This window comes from Echeneis naucrates, chromosome 6 (genome assembly GCF_900963305.1).
Source record: "Echeneis naucrates chromosome 6, fEcheNa1.1, whole genome shotgun sequence".
NCBI classification, from domain to species: Eukaryota; Metazoa; Chordata; class Actinopteri; order Carangiformes; family Echeneidae; genus Echeneis; species Echeneis naucrates.
The window spans coordinates 20,625,870-20,646,804 of NC_042516.1; the positions used below are offsets into that span (position 1 = coordinate 20,625,870).

General features: G+C 40.0%; 2 protein-coding genes across 12 annotated transcripts; both read left to right on the plus strand.

Annotated features, from left to right (window-relative positions):
- Positions 1-2,937: 2,937 nt before the first annotated feature.
- Positions 2,938-7,600, plus strand: LOC115045184 (transmembrane protein 176B-like). 2 transcript variants are annotated; one of them, XM_029504743.1, is made up of 8 exons: positions 2,938-3,051; positions 4,327-4,504; positions 4,737-4,856; positions 5,175-5,231; positions 5,381-5,581; positions 5,986-6,108; positions 6,426-6,497; positions 6,900-7,600. In XM_029504743.1, exons 2-7 carry the CDS (start codon positions 4,328-4,330, stop codon positions 6,480-6,482), a joined length of 735 nt encoding a protein of 244 aa, XP_029360603.1. In that variant the 5' UTR covers positions 2,938-3,051; position 4,327; the 3' UTR covers positions 6,483-6,497; positions 6,900-7,600. The 2 variants fall into 2 exon arrangements, with proteins under 2 accessions (XP_029360603.1, XP_029360601.1); XM_029504741.1 differs by having other exon boundaries at positions 6,426-7,600.
- A 118-nt stretch (positions 7,601-7,718) lies between these two features.
- LOC115045603 (uncharacterized) lies at positions 7,719-17,570 on the plus strand. Of its 10 annotated transcripts, none has more exons than XM_029505373.1 (12): positions 7,719-7,876; positions 9,785-9,993; positions 10,078-10,188; positions 10,391-10,447; positions 10,520-10,693; positions 10,943-11,059; positions 15,163-15,246; positions 15,331-15,441; positions 16,537-16,593; positions 16,666-16,836; positions 17,086-17,202; positions 17,308-17,570. In XM_029505373.1, the coding sequence occupies exons 2-12, from the start codon at positions 9,793-9,795 to the stop codon at positions 17,380-17,382; spliced, it is 1,275 nt and encodes a 424-aa protein (XP_029361233.1). In that variant the 5' UTR covers positions 7,719-7,876; positions 9,785-9,792; the 3' UTR covers positions 17,383-17,570. The 10 variants fall into 10 exon arrangements, with proteins under 10 accessions (XP_029361233.1, XP_029361231.1, XP_029361234.1 ...); XM_029505371.1 differs by lacking the exon at positions 7,719-7,876 and adding an exon at positions 8,991-9,090; XM_029505374.1 differs by lacking the exons at positions 7,719-7,876; positions 10,520-10,693; positions 10,943-11,059 and adding exons at positions 8,991-9,090; positions 14,544-14,714; positions 14,964-15,080.
- Positions 17,571-20,935: the final 3,365 nt, after the last annotated feature.

Genomic DNA, 20,935 nt, shown 5'->3' on the forward strand with positions numbered 1-20,935 from the left:
GTCAACGAATTCAGGAGCTTTTATGTTTGCTTCTCCCTCAGTTTCAGAATGCCTGTCTCCATGACCAAAGCCGACGGCTGGACCTCTGACCCTGAAGGTCCTTGGTCTTGGCTGTGCCGAGTCTCCAAGGCCCTTTGCTTTGGCTGCACTGGCTTTCTTAGGAAGCTACAAAGGGCATTTCCGTCTCTTCTGGGGGTAAGTTACAGTCTTACATGGTCTGTGTTGCTCTGTGATCTTAAGCTTCAAAAATCTTTGTATGCTACGTAGTACTTTTTCTTTTCCCCGCTCAAATAGCTTAGGCAGCATTAAACGTCCACGTTGCTGTGTGAGAGAGTTTTTGCATTACAGTGTCTGGGCTCTGTACTTGTGCTGCTAAGCTTCATGTGATTTTACATTTTTATAGGTAACACAACTAACTTGAACGGTGTGACAAGCGTTGTCTGAGGAATGCAGGTGTGTAATACTGGGTTTCCTCTTCCACAGGCTCATTATTGGCGTTGAAGTGTGTAAGCCTGTTGCTTGGGATTTTGAAGAGTGTGTATCTATTTCCTTTTTTGTTTGGAGCATTTCTAAGTACTCCTGCCAGGCAGCTAAGTTTCTTCCAAGTGAGACTAAACACAGACACATGGTTCACCCATCACTCGCCAACTTTTTTTTTTTTTTTTCAAGGCCCTGCCTTTTCTCTCCAAGCAGTTTCCAAATAAGTTACCACAGAATGTTTTGTGGAAGAAAGAATTACTGGTTGTGACAAAAATTTCACACAACAGATCAATGTTCAGTTGAATTCAAATGAACTTTATCCCACACCTTTTCCTGCACAGGACGGCTAAAGTGAAATCAAAACGCCAAATGCAACAATAGCGGAGCTAATAAACTCATATAATTTGATGAAAATGAGCACAGAACCTTTTATTCTTTTAGTCTTTATTTACTACAAAGACTACACACAGTCCTCACTCTGAATAATTGTAATTATTAAATATTAAATCCCTTTTCTTACCTGTACTTTTCAGATAATACTAATTATTGTGGCAGCAATATTGATAGCAGTGGCACTTAGTGAATAGCATTAAATTCCTCCAACACAAAAATATTGTTTTGTTTTTTTTTTCCAATTCCTTCTTTGAATTTTATTTGAGAAAAAATACCTTTGAGATCTTTCCAAAACCCTCGTTCAGGGGCGACAGTGCGGACTCGAGCTGAACGACTTAGCGGTTCAAGTTAACATGTATACATTCTGATTTAGGGTTTGTGTGCAACAGAGCTCTAAAGAGTGTGTTTTTGGTCTCCTCTCTAGGTCATACTTCTTGGCATCATGCGCATTGTGTCTCACATTGAAGTGTCCCAGCAGTACCATGGAGTCCCCCAGTGGAGTCCCACACAGGGATCCAGCCAGAGACTCCAGGAAAGCCAAATATACTCTGAACTGCTGTTCGGTGCATATGCACAGACAGCATTTAGAGTTTTGCCCCCAGCTTTTAAGTGTAGGGAGGCGACCCTCTGGTCCATTGGGCTAAACTCCAACACTGCAGCTCAGCCAAGGTCTTGTGAGTATCCCCGCCCCAGAATAACGTCCAGCCCCTGTCCAGGATTTTGGATCCAGAGCTGAGGCTATATGTGGAAGAAAGAGCAACCAGATCCAACCGATAGTGCTCCACCTCGGACACAAGTTCTGGCTCCTTGACGTTTCCACGTCCCCAGAGCCAGCCTCCGTCTCCCGGGTCTGTCGTCCATATGGCACCCCAGCACCAGCTTCTCACACGGAAGGTGGGTCCACGAGACGAGTGTCCGTGTTGCTCTTTCGGGCCACAAAGCGCTCGCTGACGGGACCCCGTTCAGGCCTGGCTGCAGACATGGGCCTCCAGGCAGGGTAACCTTCCTCCCTTCTCTGTTTTTCATAGTTCAAAAGACCCCATGAAAGCTACAGAAGGTCCGGCCCTAACCCTAACCCTGAGACCAAATTGCCTTGGTGATGGTTCCTGGAGAGGGTCAAACTATATTTTATTGTTCCATCTGTTGTGCAATCAGTTTCTTTTTTCAACCAAGCTCTTGTCTGTGAACTACTCAATGAGACCATGAACCTCAGGTCATAATCTTAGTTATCTAACTTCTAAGATGAAAACTGTCAAATTGTTGACTTGAAATTGTCGCCTTATTGCCATATCAGCCACAACTATGAATACACAACAAGTTAGCGAACATGAAATCATCATTTCAACATCCCTTGATTCTTGTCACGCCTTATTGTAAACACTCTCTAAACACCCTAATAAAACAGATGTCATATCCAACTGAGTCCCCAACAGTGTCATTTAGAGGCCATAATCATAGTTTACTGCTTCCTCCTTGAGATGAAGCATTAGTTTTTTGTCTCTGTCATTTAAAATTGCAGGAAATGTGAAGCTGTCTGAGTTTGTGGATGGTAAATATACAAGTTCTGGTGTTAGCAAAGCGTTTGTGTAAGCTTTATGTTGTGCTTGTTCGTGCTTTTCTTCTCAGAGCTTCGACAAGCTCGATCTCTATGAACCGGCTGTGATGAGGGATGTCACCTGTATTGCAGCTTAAAGGAAGTGCTTTATTCTGGAGGATCATGAGTCAACATCCTGAGGAAAAAGCCCCCCCCCTCAAAAAAACAAACTCACTGTGTGTTCGTTTACGAAACAGACTAGGTGCCTTTGTGTTTTGTCATAAGTATAATGCTAATATTTTCAGAGCTGTATCATATTTAACAGCCTCTTCGTTGTTTTGCATCAGTGAAGTAAGAAATAGGATTTTTTTTTTTAAATGCAATTTCTGAATGATGAAATGACTTGCTACAACAATAAAAACCATCATAAGGAGGTCAAACATGTCTCAGCCTGAACACCTCTTTGGCCGGTGGGGGTTAATCTTTGTGTCAGTGAAAGGGTTAAGGTTTTTTATTCCTCTCCACAAAGGGGTGGTCTTTCTGGTAACAGGATGACACAACCCTTTTTCCAAATTAAAACTGCGCAGTTGAAGTGAAACCTTGTCGGATTTATTTCTGCTTCTTCCTTTCACCAACATAAACAGGTGAGTCCTGGACCGAAGTGAAAGATGTCGTTTTCATATCCTAAAGATCAACTTGGTCATGGTAATCCTCATGAATGTCACTTTTCAAGCAGCGATGGGAATAACGAGTTAAACTAAAGTAAACCTGACTCTTAAAATTAGTAGCAAAACGTAACGATAACTAATGTGGCAGTATAATTTTTTTTTGACAATAATCCGATTTAAATGTGGTTAAATAAAGTCACCTGAATTGTGGCTGTAGTTTATCAACAACAGGAAGCAGCTCTTTGTGTACTTTAACATTGTGGTACCAAAGTACAGCCTTTAAAATAAAAACCCAGAGCCTGTCACACTAAAGAAGCACCGAAAATTACGAATCGCTCAACACAGCACAATGTGCAAACTCCATGATTGTTTGATTTTTAGACGAGGAAGTGATCACACAGTCAGTTAGTAATCTCTGCAGTCAGGGGCGGTTTTAGTGAATCATCTCCAGCTTTATTATCAAAACTTCACACCACAAACTTTACTGTCAACCCTCCTACTATCCTTTGGGTCAATTTGACCCCATTCAATATTTATCATTCAAAAAATAATAGTTGACTTTTTTTTTTTTTTTTTTTTTTTGCTTCATATTTCATGACTTTTCTTAATTTGATGGGTACAATTGATGAAGCATAAAATCATCATGATGATATTTTTGTCAATGTGCTGAACACATATTGCACGCATCGGTGTTCCTCAGGGGTCATTTTGGCCCCAGGATGTTTTAGCTGTGTAAAAATGGTCTGCCTGTGTGTGGCCTAACATTCCCACACCTGCAGGTGCAGAACTACATGACATTGGGAGGATGAATGTGTGTGACCTGTTACTCAGACCTGCAGAAGTAGAACTGATATTTCCTGCTCTGTGGAGGGTGGGGTTTTCCCATGTTAAGCAAACCTGCCAAATATGGGCAGCATGTGGTGGGATGAATCGCTATCGTTCATTCTGTGAGAATCATGAATGTGCACCCCAAATTAGAAAAGATTTGGATGAAAGATTTTCAAGGTAAATTATTTCTAATTTAAATGTTCGGTCTGATGGAGGCACTAGAGGAGAGGGCAAGGTTTCATTATCAAGGGGTTATTTACGTATTCAACAAATAACAAAAACTTGGAATTTTCTGTAAATCATGAAATGTGTTAGTAATATTTGAGGTAATAGGAGGGTTAATATTCATAATTCATCAGTTCATTAAAAAAAATAATTATTAAAATCAGCTTCAAGGTTTATGTGATGTCTCTTCCCTTTCAGGATGTCTGTCTCCATGACCAGAGGTGATGGGGTCACAGTTTTAACTTTGACCTCTGACCCTCAAAGTACCTGCCCTCCACTGTGCCAAATCTTCAAGACGCTCTGCTACAGCCCCGTGTGCTGCAGCGTGTCCCAGAAACTGAAGAAGGTCCAGGGGGCATCTCTGTATGTTCTGGGGGTCAGTTACAGTCTTAAATGTTCTCTGCTGCTCTCTGAACTTAAACTTGAAATACTTTGATCATCGTACGCTTTCTTTCCTCACTCAGTTCTTTTCAAACAGCATTTCATGTCATGGCGAAACCTGAAAACAGCCTTTGGATCTGGTTAGGCTGCATTTAGATGACCACCAAACATTATCGAGCTACACTGTGGAGGTGTTGGATGTTCATGCGGTGCATCTTTCTTCTCAGGCGCTGCACATTATGGTTGGACTGCTCAACATTGGCTGTGGATCGATTCTCCTCAGCAACGGCAGAGCCTCTTCATGGGAAATGGACGAAAGCAAATATCCTCTCTGGATAGGAGCATTAGTAAGCAATCTCATGCTTGAGCTGATTTGTGTTTGAAGACTAACAGAATTTTTCATTTTAATTGATTGTTGAAGCTGTTTGGTCGGATTATAGTAACGTGTAAGTGTAGTGACACTCACAGATCACATTAACCAACAGCATCATAAAAATTTGTCAACACAAAAAATCTTTTTTAAGTAACAGCTTGTAGAGATTCACTGTTCATTGCCAACACTGTCCAAATTGAGTTCTTTTTTTTTTTTTTTTTTTTTCGCTGCAGGGTGACATGTATGAATTTTAATTTCGAGTTCACTGGACTTTTTTGTGTCTCCCCTGTAGTTTATACTGTTTGGCATCACGTGCATTTTGTCTGAGAAGTACCCCAGTCCCTGTCTGGTGAGTAGTTCCATTAAGGTCTGCATGTTAACTTCATATTATTTTATACTTGTACATTTCTTTTCCAGGCAGAATAAATATATCAATGTATGCCTCCTCTTTTTTTGCATAATTGGATTCACCTTAATGATGTTCCCTAATCTTTTTAGGTCATTGTCAATGTGATTCTGAATCTGGCAGGAATCGCGTTCGCCATCGCCGCCATCGTACTCTATGCCATTTATATGGCACAGGGACGCCTGTGGTGGATGTGTAAAGATTATGACTACGATTACAAACACGCTACGACAAGTTCTCCCATCTCAAATAGGATGCATTATCAATGCCTGGAAGCCAAAGGGTTGTTGGTGGTAGGTGTGCAGCAGATCCTTTCAGCGGTCAAAAGCCAGTCCAGTGAGCTTCATAATGCACTTCTTAATTTAGCAGATAATAATTATTACTTCCCATGGAGACGTTATTTCATTTTAAGTTGTCCAACAATATGTATGGAATTATGGAATTTCTCTAAATTGGCATAAACTTCACTTTCTTTCCTGAGGAAAAAATTGAAGAATACACAGCAAACGAATGATACGTATGACATAACCACGTTTTCAGATTAACAGTAATGAACCCTGCTGACTGTTTGCTGACAATTTATACACCAAACCACTTTGTGCATAAATTGTGAGTGGTCAAAATAAATGAAACGGACAAGCTTGAAGGAAAAGCATGAAGTTATAAGTTATAAGATATTTTGTTTGTGTCTCACCAGGTGCTCTTAAGATGCTTCGGAGGTCTGCTGGTAGTCTTGTCCGTCCTGGAGCTCTGCATCACCATCAGCTCAGCCACCCTGGGGATCAAGGCCCTGAAGAACAAGGACAAAACAGAGAGCGAGGTAGATGGAGCAAAACTATATTTTCCAGTTAGACCTGGTGTTCACTCATCACACAACATGCATTTCTTCCTGTCCCATTAATAAGGTGATGAAGCTCAGTCAGTGTAATATTTTCCCCTTAGCTGCTGTTTCAGTTTCTTACGATTTAAAGGATCAGTTCGATATTTTGGTAAATGTGCTGGTAGGTGGCTACAGTCCCCTTGTGTAGCTGTCCTCGTTTGAAATGGCAAAGCAGAATGTTCTTCTATGCAGCTTTTTTTTAAGACTGAAGTATGTCGGCAACATTTAATACTTCACTGAACATTTCTGTCTTTCAGAATCACACTGATCCAGAAATCTACAAACCGCTACTGGAAGACGTCACCTCCAACTAACCATCGGGCCCGATGGTTAGTTCCCCACAACAAGGAGGTCACAGGTTCTGTTCTGCAAAATGCTGAGACTTAATGTAGCGTAATGCCAATGATTTCCATTCATCCTGATACTGTCTCTGCTGAATTTAAGGCTCCTCTCCCAGACGGGTTGCTAAAACATATTGGTAGTTGCACTTGAGTAGATTTTGTTAATGTTCTCGTATGTGCTGCTTTTCTTGTTTCTTTCTTAAAGAAAACAAAATATACGTGTGTGTGTGTGTGTGTATATGTGTGTGTGAGTGTGAATGGCATTGATAGACAAACTGCTTCTGTGTTCTACTTCACTATAACAAGCCGTGCTGAAAAGAAATGCTTTGCTGTAGAACTGTTTCTGTATCATTGCATGCCGCCAAAGAATGTCTTCCTCCTTGTGTGCAGATGGGAACAGCAGAGAGAAGCAAAATTATGTGGTGAAGAATCGCTCAGCTCATCACGTCTCTCTCTTTAGGCGAAACAGCTTCTTCCCACACTTCTAAGTCACGCATAATACACTGATTGTTTGTAGGTGTGAAGGAGTTCGAGTGTCTGAGAAAAGCAAAACTGGATTTCCCCAAAAAGTCAGCCTCTTCGATGCAAATATCAAAGTCATCAAAGAGTATCCTTACTTTCTCTTGTCTACGTGGCTTTTCATTTCTTCTTTTCTACATTACAGAGCAAAAACTCTTCTTATTAAATTGACAGCCACAGTTTGCATCGAAAATCTTCCCTTTATCAAGATATTTGTGTCTACTTGCTTTGAGTAAAAACAGATTGAGTTAATCTTTGTAGAGTAAATATCATTCACATATTTTCACTATTCTGTAGTGTGAAAAGCCTCACATAGACATTTCTGTTGTTCTTGGTGTATTTTTATTTTGTGACATTTAAATGAGAGGAATGCAACTTCCGCTTTCTCCTGAATCGTAGCATGCGTAAATTTTTTTTTATGGTTTAACTACAAAAAGTGAAAACTGAGTCCAATTGTCTGTTTTCCATTTCAGAGGAGGAAATTGTTCTCTCTGAGAAAAAAGATTTTCTGCCATCCACTTGTATTATTTGCAGAAGCATTGCCACTTTCAAATAAAAAATCTGACAGCTTTCTCTGGCTTTTATTTTATTTTATTTTTTTGGGGGGGGGTGAGGCTTTTATGCTGAAACAGCTGAATGGTCCAAGAGGAAGTAACTTGTTCTTTGCTGCAAAGTTTGCCAAACAGACAAGTTCTGTCAGGTTTCATTTGTCTGGAATACTGTTCTTGCTCAAACTTGGAAATAAACCACGGTGACATGATTGACGAATAGGCCAGATGTTGGCAGCAGCTGTGTGATGACAGAAGGAGTCATCTTCTTCACCTCACTGTCTTCAGGACCTCTGTCTGGTAAACCTGTGCTGCTGCTCTGCCACCACTTATCTGAGGCTGTGCATTATAGAGAAGCTGCTTTCATGTTACTCACTAATCGTCCTGATAGAAAATCATAATTTCATCTCCAGATCATGAAGTCAACACAGATAAACAAGATGCCCAGTTTAATTCTCTCTACACAGTCATGCTGCTCTCCTCTTTTCTGAGAGATTCAGCTTTCATCTGTACGTTTATGCACGTTGCTTCTTGAATATCATCACACAGCAGTTCCTGTCAGAGAATGAAAGAATGACTTTTATATCAGAGATCAGATCAGTTACATTAATACTACTTTTATTGTGATGAGTAAAAAGAGCAATACTCTTTTGCTGTCTGTTTCCAGAGAATCCAAAAACTTCTTTTAGTTTCAGGTTCTCATTTCTTTGTGATCGCTGACTTTCAATCACGTTTTACAGTTACCACAGGAAGGCTGATTCTGCGGTTTGTGCATCTTTATAAAAACAGGTTGGGAAGACGTAAAAACTTTGCATTTTTTATTTTTATGTGTTTTATTTTCTTTTTGTGGGCGTTAACAGTAAAACAGACTCATTGAAATGAGAGAAATATAAAAGAAATTCATGAAAAACCATCAAAACATTACCACAGTAATAAAACCAACATGAACAAGGACTTCACAGGAGGAGATCTTATCGATGCTCCAACGCCAACTGCACCTCAAATAGTAAATAACATAGTAAATAACATTGCCTTTCAAACTGTTTAATCACTTATTAATGAATTCAATTAATCACATATTAATGGGTCTCAGAATGAGGGAGTCTGGTTTCAAAACATTTCTACTTTATTGTCATTTACATTCAAATAAGCAAGTCAATAATTTTCTAACATAAAACGGCAACTTAATAAATGGCTGTCAAAGCAACATTTTGTTTTGCAGTTTCTTCAGGTGGTTCATGTTGTTTCTAATTCATTACTGCAATAATGATTCTCAAATAAAATAAAATGAAATGCAGACAAGTTCATTTGAGAATATAATTGGTCAGTTATTTGCGTGTTTGTTTGTGTGTGGGAAAAACACATTTTAATGATATTTGCGATGATGTTTTAAATGATATGCTTTTATTTTGAAGAAATCAAAGGGTAGACAGGAAGTTCTATTATTGCGGTTTGATCTGAATGTGAATGAGAATCAGTGAGACTGTTACAGCAGCAGGAGTCATCTGCTTCAGGTGAGAGAGGAGTCTGTTATTTTATTGATTGAGCTTTTTAAAAAATCTATTAACTTACTGCTGTCAGTATTTATGTGTGTGTGTGTGTGTGTGTGTGTGTGTAAATTGTGAGATTGAAGGAAAGTGAACTTCCTCCTTTCCAAAATCCGTTTGAATCCAGTAAAAGCTGCTGTTTTTGTCAGAAGTATGAAGTTCATCATAGAAATGAGACTGTTATCGCAGGTTGTTGGGCATCTTTAATGAATCTGTCTGAAGGTTGAACACCTCAGAGGGGAATTAGGAAAAGGGGGAGAAGAAGAAGAAGAAATAGAAGAAAGAAGAAGAAGTTTTACTTCCACTTTTGGCTAACGAACTTCCTTATTTATTTTTATTATTCTTGATTTATCCGAGCTGAAGCCTCCTGCAAGCTCACATGTTGTGTTTTCACCATTTCATTGTCGTGATGATCAGTCTCACTATTGGTCTACAGTTCATGTTGTAACTTTCACTATATACTGTGAATAAGTTTTACTTTACTGTACCAATAAAAACACAATATCCAAACTTTAATAATAGTAGTTAGTATTTACTCACTACGAGCATAATTTCTTAACTCTAATTACACTCTTGTGTTGGTTTAAAGCAAATTATATTTAAGGAATAATGAATATTCATCCTTCTTTCTGATCATCCGTCTCCATTTTGTTGTCTCAAGTGTGAGAGATGTCCGTCACCGCTGTCAAAGAGAAGGGAGGGACTGTTGTCACTGTGACGTCCAACAACAACAACAACAACAACAACAACAACAACAACAGCAGCGTCTTTCTGCCTCTGTGTCAGATCCTGAAACAGCTCTGTTACAGTCCGGGTTGCTTCTCGGTGCAGAACGGTCTGATCCGGAACAATGTTGCTGTGGCTCTTGGGGTGAGAGAAGAAGGAAAACTTGTATGTATTGTGTGTTTGTCAGTTGTAACACAATGAGATTTCACTGCTGCCATCCTCTCTCAGGTCGTGCAGCTCATGGTGGGTCTGTTCAACGTTGCACTTGGACCTGGACGAACCAGCACACATCCAGGGGACCTGACTGATTTGGGAGCTGCTTACTGGCTGGGTGCTGCGGTAAACTAATATTATCATATCACATTAAATCATACTGACCAAAAATGTTGACCGCAGAGAAGATCAGTGCTTTATTTTTCAATGTGATGAATCAATATTTCAAATACTGTACGTTTTCTACAAATACCTTGCTTTATAAAAAATAAAACAAAAGTCAGAAAGTAAAATATTTAAAATGTGTTTTTCTGTTTTCTCTCTTCAGTACGTTGCAGGTGGAGTCACTTCAATCTTGTCCGGCCAGTGTCCCTCTCCCTGCTCTGTGAGTAAAACGCTGACGCTGTGAAAACCATCATGTGTTCCCTGTCTGAATGCATGTCTGATTTCTTCTCAGGTGGGCTTCGCCGTGTTTGTAAACATAGTTGGATCAATCTTTGCCACTTTTGGCATCGTGCTGTACGCCTTAGACCTGTCAGACACCTCCATCATGTGGATGTGTGATCGTATATGGTCGAGCTCTCCTGATAATTATGAAGACAACTGCAGAAATGTGGCTTTCTTTGCGCAGGTAAATATTTCCTGAAAGCATCGTTGGATTTGTGCTCCGTTATAGTGAGCAATATCAGTGTCCACACACACCCAGCCTTATTATGAATGTAAAATGATGTTAAAACAAAACTATCACAGATGATGTAAGATTCAGCATCTTGACACTGTTACAAAGTTAAAATTGAATACTTACATGTGAAAGCGTGGTTATACTTTAAATCCTCTTTGAATCAAATGTCCTTTTTGGTTTGTTCTACTCTTCTGTCAGAAATTGTTGGTCGACATGGACGTCACTCTGATCGTCCTGGCTGTTCTCCATCTGTGTGTCAGCATTAGCTTTGCCGTTTTGGGGGTGAACGCTTTATTCAGCAGTAAGAAAGAAAAGGTATGAAGCGGCACACAAAATGACGTGTCTGTCTAAACGAATGGTTCTTTGTAATCACTGTTGGGTGTTTGTGTTGTTACTTGTTGAAATGACTCTGTTGTGTAGCAGAAGGGGGCCACAGATGTCCAAACGAAGGAGCCGCTGTTGAAAGAAATCCTCCTGACCAGTCCTTGTGCTTGAAAGCAACTCTTTATGGATGCAGCTGGCTGATTACGGAAAAAATCCTAATGTTTTGAAACATAAATCATCTTAAGATAATCAAACCGTGCACATAAATAACTACGCCGGATGGGAAATGTTTAAAATACTTCCTCTTCTGTTACCTTGTGAGAGATACTTTAAACTAAATTTGCTTAAATAAAGAAAGAGACAACGGTTTGTTTTTGAGTTTTGACTTTTTTGTTTCAATGCAACTCTACACACTTCATGGTTGAGAGGGAGGTGTCATGTATTCACACGGCGGAGGTCAGTTCGAGTTCAATGAGGTTTATGCTCACAGCTAAACGTTGAAATGTATTCAAATATTTCTCATTTACTTCAATACACATCTGATTGACATGCTGAGTTAAACAGAAGAGGACATTAAGAGTGAAAGTTATTTTAAAGCTCTCTAAATGAGTCAGTTTACAAATATGATGATGAGGAAGAACCTGAATTTTTCTACCTTTTCTAATGTGACTGGAGCACAGTCGTAGCTGTTGGTATATTTCCTCTGAGCCTCATGAAAAGATATTTCAAATATTAAATCCTCAGCCTGTGATGAGGCTGTTTGCCACTAGATGGAGCTGGTTTTCTGCTTGAAATGATGTTTTTGTTTTGCAGAAATCAAAGGGTAGACAGGAAGTTCTATTATTGCGGTTTGATCTGAATGTGAATGAGAATCAGTGAGACTGTTACAGCAGCAGGAGTCATCTGCTTCAGGTGAGAGAGGAGTCTGTTATTTTATTGATTTAGCTTTTAAAAAAATTATTAATTTATTGCTGTCTGCTTTTATAGGGTTAGGGTGTGTGCGTGTGCGTGTGTGTGTGTGTGTGTAAATTGTGGGATCGAAGGAAAATGAACTTCCTCCTTTCCAAAAATCCGTTTGAAGCCAGAAAAGCAGCTGCTGTTTTCGGAGTTATCGAGCGTTGTTATGTGTGAATTCGTCCATTTCTTAACTCGTTAACGCGTTCTTGTGTTGGTTTAAAGCGAATTATATTTGAGGAGTAATGAATATTCATCCTTCTTTCTGGTCATCCGTCTCCATTTTGTTGTCTCAAGTGTGAGAGATGTCCGTCACCGCTGTCAAAGAGAAGGGAGGGACTGTTGTCACTGTGACGTCCAACAACAACAACAACAACAACAACAGCAACAATAACAGCAACAACAACAGCAACAATAACAATAACAACAACAACAACAACAACATCAGCAACAACAACAACAGCAACAACAGCAACAATAACAGCAACAACAACAACAACAACAGCAACAATAACAGCAACAACAACAACAACAACAACAGCGTCTTTCTGCCTCTGTGTCAGACCCTGAAACAGCTCTGTTGCTGCTCGGTGCAGCAGGATCTGATCCGGAACAATGTTGCTGTGGCTCTTGGGGTGAGAGAAGAAGGAAAACGTTTGTGTGTGTTGTGTGTGTTGTGTGTGTTGTGTGTGGTGGAGCTGCAGGCCAAACTGCGCCCCTCGGCCCGTTTCCTGTTCAGGGCCAGGTCAAAGGGCAGCTGTGAGGCCTGCTCGGCCTCTGCCTCGTTTCCTCCCAGACCAGGTGGTAGGTTAGAAGATTTAAGAGCTTCATCCACGCATTTTCTGGGTTGTCGTTGCAAGATTAATACAATTTCTGAGGGTAGATAATAGAGTTCCCGACTAAAGGTGGTGAGGAGGATGACTTGCACAATCCCACTGTTACAGCATGGTGAACCCGTATAATTTGTGTTTTCTTGTTTTTGTACGGTCGCCTGCTGCTGTTTTTGCTCTTTTCTCTGGTTTTGTTTTGGTATTTTATTTCCCATGACTGACTGGGTTGCCGTTGTTTGATTTGCTGTTTCATTAACTTTGTTTAATTTTTCTTTCAGCAAGCTGACGGTCGTCTGAAGGAAGGCTAGGCACTTATAACGGGGTCCCTTCACTTTGTGTGTGTGTGTGTGTGTGTGTGTGTGTGTGTAAAACGGGTCACCAGGGACACGTGTGGATTCCACCTAGTTTGCTGTGAGTTTGATGTGCGGCACTAAAGGTGGTGAGTATTGGCGGCACCCCTTGCACTCCTCATTGTAGACTGCCTTCCTCAGTGACCTCAGCTTTGCTCTTTTTTTTTGTTCATTTGTTGTCATTTACTTACTTTATTTACAATTTACTTTTGGCAGTTATAATATTTTGATAACATTTTAAAGAAATTGTTTTAAAGAAATCTAATAAATATATTTTAACTGCCATCCTGGTTTTTGTTGTGCTTTAATCCCTTTTCCCCCTTTTTAGCCTGCTTTTTTAATAAAATGATCATTTGTTTAGAACACTTCTCTGTCCTTTTTATTCAGCAAGGAACCTGTTTGTGCCTTATTTCGTTAATCTCGGGTTTTGTTACCTGGTAGCTCTGGGGGGAAATTCCACAGGTGGCGTTGTCGCAACCAGTACCTACATCCACACCGCTCCACTACATATATATTGTGTGTTTGTCAGTTGTAACACAATGAGATTTCACTGCTGCCATCCTCTCTCAGGTCGTGCAGCTCATGGTGGGTCTGTTCAACGTTGCACTTGGACCTGGACGAACCAGCACACATCCGTGGGACGTGGGTGATTTGGGAGCTGCTTACTGGCTGGGTGGCGTGGTAAACTAATATTACCAGTTCATGCACAGAGGTCACTGCAGTGGACAGCTATTTAAAAGCCATTTTCTTGCACATGCATGGGTTTTGATGGCATAGATGCACATCAGCTGCTGTAGTGGACTCCATTGCATCATCTTATACGCTGACAGAGTGGAAAGACATTGTGCATGCACATTATATTACTATGTATTGTTAATACAGTATCAGTTGAAAACAAAAAGGTTGTCCACTCAAGTGGACGTGAAAATATCTTTGAAAAATCTGGATTAAAAAAAATGACGTTCAAATCTTGTTTTGTCATGCCATAAGAGAAATAATAACACAGAAGAAAAAAATCCTCTCTGAAGTTGTCATAATTCATGCATGAAAGGGTTAAATCATACTGACCAAAAATGTTGACAGCAAAGAAGATCAGTGCTTTATTTTTCTATATGATGAATCAATATTTCGCATATTGTATATTTTCATTAAATAAAACGAAAATCAGAAAGTAAAATATTTAAAATGTGTTTTTCTGTTTTCTCTCTTCAGTACGTTGCAGGTGGAGTCACTTCAATCTTGTCCGGCCAGTGTCCCTCTCCCTGCTCTGTGAGTAAAACGCTGACGCTGTGAAAACCATCATGTGTTCCCTGTCTGAATGCATGTCTGATTTCTTCTCAGGTGGGCTTCACTGTGTTTGTAAACATAGTTGGATCAATTTTTGCCACTTTTGGCATCGTGCTGTACGCCTTAGACCTGTCAGACACCTCCATCATGTGGATGTGCGATCGAACAAGGACGAGCTCTCCTAATAATTTTGGAGACTGTATAGATGTGGCTTTCTTTGCGCAGGTAAATATTTCCTGAAAGCATCGTTGGATTTGTGCTCCGTTATAGTGAGCAATATCAGTGTCCACACACACCCAGCCTTATTATGAATGTAAAATGATGTTAAAACAAAACTATCACAGATGATGTAAGATTCAGCATCTTGACACTGTTACAAAGTTAAAATTGAATACTTACATGTGAAAGCATGGTTATACTTTAAATCCTCTTTGAATCAAATGTCCTTTTTGGTTTGTTCTACTCTTCTGTCAGAAATTGTTGGTCGACATGGACGTCACTCTGATCGTCCTGGCTGTTCTCCATCTGTGTGTCAGCATTAGCTTTGCCGTTTTGGGGGTGAACGCTTTATTCAGCAGTAAGAAAGAAAAGGTATGAAGCGGCACACAAAATGACGTGTCTGTCTAAATGAATGATTCTTTGTAATCACAGCGTCTTTCTGCCTCTGTGTCAGATCCTGAAACAGCTCTGTTACAGTCCGGGTTGCTTCTCGGTGCAGAACGGTCTGATCCGGAACAATGTTGCTGTGGCTCTTGGGGTGAGAGAAGAAGGAAAACTTGTATGTATTGTGTGTTTGTCAGTTGTAACACAATGAGATTTCACTGCTGCCATCCTCTCTCAGGTCGTGCAGCTCATGGTGGGTCTGTTCAACGTTGCACTTGGACCTGGACGAACCAGCACACATCCGTGGGACGTGGGTGATTTGGGAGCTGCTTACTGGCTGGGTGGCGTGGTAAACTAATATTACCCGTTCATGCACAGAGGTCACTGCAGTGGACAGCTATTTAAAAGCCATTTTCTTGCACATGCATGGGTTTTGATGGCATAGATGCACATCAGCCGCTGTAGTGGACTCCATTGCATCATCTAATACGCTGACAGAGTGGAAACACATTGTGCATGCTATTTTTTTTCTTCCAAAACAAAATGGCCGACAGGAAACCAGAAATGCTGAGATCCTCTGGAATATCTGTCCGGTCCTTTTTATTCTAGGAGAACCTCGCAGGTAAAAAAATATATTATAACCTCAAGTCACATCTAAGGAGTCATGTTATTGTTAAAATTTACAAGAATTGATTTTAGATTGTGAGAAAATTCCAATTAATCATCTGTCCACTACAGTGGACATCATTCATCACTAGCTTTAGTTCATCCGCAGTACCTTTGTTTGGATGTAAATAAATGTATTTATCTTATTTGAATGCAACCAGCATTTTTTGTACATCATTACATTTCGTAGTGGTCAAGAGCAGAGCGGGATGGGAAGACCTAGATAGTGGAGCACATACCATCTGAGTCAAGTGAAGAAGATGCTAGTGACAGTGAGGACGAATGGCTGCCAGGAAAAGGAGGAGTAGCTAGTGCTAGCAGTAGTGATAGTGAAGCTGAGGATGAAGGATGAAGGAGTTGAAGAGGATGTGCCGGTAAACAGAAGTCAAGGGAGGGGAAAAGGCAGAAAACCAAAGCAGACAGACCTGGAAAATCAAAGACAACCAGTTTGAGGGAGACTTGGCTACATTTTTAGGAGAGTGGAAAGTGAATGTTGAAGGAAAAGACACGGATGGGTGCACACACATTGAGGCACAGCAAATGCTTCCTTCATGTTGCACACCATAACCTGGAGTCTAGACGTGATAGCATCGTGTTATAGTGTTACCCTACCCTCAGTTCAGAGGCTCTGAAGGACAGACAACTTAATGCCAAAGGTGTGTGTGTTCTTTTTTCATAAACTGATGTTATGGCCAGGTTTTGAGTATTTATTCATTAAATAAAACGAAAATCAGAAAGTAAAATATTTAAAATGTGTTTTTCTGTTTTCTCTCTTCAGTACGTTGCAGGTGGAGTCACTTCAATCTTGTCCGGCCAGTGTCCCTCTCCCTGCTCTGTGAGTAAAACGCTGACGCTGTGAAAACCATCATGTGTTCCCTGTCTGAATGCATGTCTGATTTCTTCTCAGGTGGGCTTCACTGTGTTTGTAAACGTAGTTGGATCAATCTTTGCCACTTTTGGCATCGTGCTGTACGCCTTAGACCTGTCAGACACCTCCATCACATGGATGTGCGATCGAACAAGGACGAGCTCTCCTAATAATTTTGGAGACTGTATAGATGTGGCTTTCTTTGCGCAGGTAAATATTTCCTGAAAGCATCGTTGGATTTGTGCTCCGTTATAGTGAGCAATGTCAGTGTCCACACACACCCAGCCTTATTATGAATGTAAAATGATGTTAAAACAAAACTATCACAGATGATGTAAGATTCAGCATCTTGACACTGTTACAAAGTTAAAATTGAATACTTACATGTGAAAGCGTGGTTATACTTTAAATCCTCTTTGAATCAAATGTCCTTTTTGGTTTGTTCTACTCTTCTGTCAGAAATTGTTGGACGACATGGACGTCACTCTGATCGTCCTGGCTGTTCTCCATCTGTGTGTCAGCATTAGCTTTGCCGTTTTGGGGGTGAACGCTTTATTCAGCAGTAAGAAAGAAAAGGTATGAAGCGGCACACAAAATGACGTGTCTGTCTAAACGAATGGTTCTTTGTAATCACTGTTGGGTGTTTGTGTTGTTACTTGTTGAAATGACTCTGTTGTGTAGCAGAAGGGGGCCACAGATGTCCAAACGAAGGAGCCGCTGTTGAAAGAAATCCTCCTGACCAGTCCTTGTGCTTGAAACCAACTCTTTATGGATGCAGCTGGCTGATTACGGAACAAATCCTAATGTTTTGAAACATAAATCATCTTAAGATAATCAAACCGTGCACATAAATAACTACGCCGGATGGGAAATGTTTAAAATACTTCCTCTTCTGTTACCTTGTGAGAGATACTTTAAACTAAATTTGCTTGAATAAAGAAAGAGACAACGGTTTGTTTTTGAGTTTTGACTTTTTTGTTTCAATGCAACTCTACACACTTCATGGTTGAGAGGGAGGTGTCATGTATTCGCACGGCGGAGGTCAGTTCGAGTTCAATGAGGTTTATGCTCACAGCTAAATGTTGAAATGTATTCAAATATTTCTCACTTACTTCAATACACATCTGATTGACATGCTGAGTTAAACAGAAGAGGACATTAAGAGTGAAAGTTATTTTAAAGCTCTCTAAATGAGTCAGTTTACAAATATGATGACGAGGAGGATCTTTGGAGAAATTTAATGGATGAGCAGTCTCAAGTGTATATGTATTTTTGTATAGGTGTGTATTTGTGTTGAGAGTGTGTAGCAGGAAAGTGAGAGTCAGGTGAGTTCTTGAACAAGAACATTTGTTAACAGTCGTGTTTTTTATCACGCTGCACTTCATAAACTGTTTTGCCTTGTTAATAAAACTGCAAATCACAACAAAATCTTCACAATCATGACTATTCAAACGGACAATACAGACAAGATGGAATAATCCGAGATCAATCCGTTTTGTTTTTTTTTTACCTTCCTCCCTGGTCCTCCTAAATTTTGCATAAATGCATCAATAGCAGGTTGTCAAACACGTCAATCTGAATTTTTCTACCTTTTCTAATGTGACTGGAGCACAGTCGTAGCTGTTGGTATATTTCCTCAGAGCCTCATGAAAAGATATTTCAAATATTAAATCCTCAGCCTGTGATGAGGCTGTTTGCCACTAGATGGTGTTCGTTCTCTGGAGTCCACACAGGTTGGTTGAGAAGAAAATAATGAATTAAGCTTAAAGAGGAAACCAGATCTTCAAAGTTTGGCCGCACAACAACTTGGAAACAAATGTGGTAACACAGAGTCAGACTTTTCCTTTTTTGATTTTTGGAATCTGAAGAAGCGTAAATATCTGATTCATCTTTGTGCACCCACAATGTTGAGTTCTCATAAAAATTACAGCAGGTACCTCGAATGTGCTTGTTGATTCATGTTAAATTCCGTTTACACATTTCTGTGACAAACAAGCAGTGGCTTCGGCAGGTATGTCTGTGATTTAACGATGTAGCTCCCAGCGCCAAAAAATCAAAAACAAACAAACGTGGAGGCTGACAATATTCACAAATATTTCTGCAACAACAAATGGAGACAGAAAATGCACAAAGTTAGAGATGTTTGTGTTGTAGGATAAAACACAAAATAACACAATTACATTTAAAATTTGTTGATTTCTTTTGTGATTTCTCACAGAAAGCCTGAAATATCTGCAGCATGTGCTGCTGTGATGTGGTTTCATCACATGATTAATCAACATGCTTTTTTTGTTTTTTTTTTGAAGGATGTAAATGATATCAGAGTGTTTCTGTAAAAGAAGGCAGTGCTGCCAGTAATCATTATCTTCTTAAATTAGAGTTAAGGATAAAAAAAATACTCAAACTGCCATCAGATAATGAGTTTGTTTCCTCTGGTGAACTACAGATACTGGGGTCATCAGAGAAAAAAGGATGTGAGGAGACTTCAGGTGACCATTTGAAAAAGGCACCGACTCTATAGATCCGAGGTAGAAAAATTTCTTTCATGCACAGTCAGAAAAAATAACAGAAGCCTGCTGGGTCTTGTCCAAACGTTGGTATGTGAGTAAAGAGGTGGAAGAGCCAAGAGCTCTCTGGTTTTACAAGTTTTGTATGCAACACATTGTTTATGACTGTGAGTTCACGTGAAACTGAAACATCAATTATTATTTCCCCACAAACAGCTTTGATCTATAATCCATTCAGTTTTTTATTTCTCCAAACGATGGCAGCGGAGAGAGTCATAAACACGACTCTCCGTCAGATGGAAACCCAAAAACTGAAACAGAGGGAAGAGAAAAACCAGGGGGGATGTTTCACAAGGTATAAAGTTGTATGACTCGTTGTCGTTGTTAAAATACAACAGCTTCCCACAATAAAAAAAAATAAAAAATAGAAATCTGGAAAACGATGAACTGTTGGCACTGCTCGTCTTGTGTAGCACACAATAAGGAAATTTAAATGCAAGACAAAGCATCCTTTAATGTTAATGGTAGAATTTTCAGCTAGGTAAATAATTACTTTTCAGAAATTCCGCTTTCTGAATTAACAAAGTTAATCTGAAGTTTCCTTTTAAGAAGCAAATACTTCTTGAAAAGTATACAAACTGTGGAAGTGTTCAAATTATGAATTGCAGCAATTATACATGTGGACGTGCTGCTCTGTTGAATAACACCATTTTGTAAGAACAATCACTGGCAACGTGAAAGTCATCCAACCTTATCTGAGCCATACGTTTGACTTGAAGGTGGAAATCATAGACTTTAAATGAGAGTGTGTTAATAACTGGCTGTCTTTGGAGCCTCCTACATGCTGCTCAGCATTAAATGACAGAAACACACATGAGCTGCGTTCACATCCTGGAAGCCTCGCCCCACCCACGCACCATCTGACTAAAATGTGTGATTGTTGTTGCTGTTTGTTTTTTTATGATAAAATTAGTGCTGTTTCCGATCAGACTGAATGAAGTCAGAGTTTAGAGGTTGCGCTGAGGTGATGGGTGCCGGCACAATGTGTATTCCTGCAAGGCAGGCGAATCTTTTCGCTGCCACGTGATGTTTTTCTGCGTTCCTGAGGTCACCTGATGGGCCGGCCTCAATGCAGGGCTGTGTGGCCAAATCATATTCATGGCAGTAAGTAATTCTGGTCTGATTAAAAGCAGCACTTTGCCTGTTGGAAAGCTTCGTGTCAGCAGCCCCTTTAACCCACCTGGTTCTAGACACGACCCGGCCTAAAGGAGCCTTCGCAGACGAAGGGAAGGAATTACATTTGGTAACGAATGTTGGTATGCTTGACTCAGCCACAGATATATCATTTGGATTTTAAACTGTGCAATGGCAAACATTTTGAGGAATACGGGTTCTTTCAAAAATCTGTTTTTACATTTGATTTTATTTGTTGCTTCTTTTGTACAGTGCATTATCTTCCTCATGGCTCTAAAACCATCCCTTCATGGTCAACGCTGAGGCCAAAGTCAAGGTAAAATCTTGGGAATGTCATTGCTCACACAGCTCTGGAATATCCCTCATTTGGGGTTTGAGTCATGACTTTTCGTCACCTTGCAGATATAAATCCAATAACCGCTCCTTATTAGCTCTGTTTTTGGTCTCTACCAACTCCTGAGGGAAGAAAGTGACTGTTCAGTTGCTTAATAATGCACTTAGTTTACCTGCTAGTTGCCTACTGTCTGTTTGGTGTTAAGAAAGCTGTGCAGAAGGAATTTAAGCTCACTTTGTTGAAAGTAGCAGTGAGGGTGGGCTGGACAATAAAC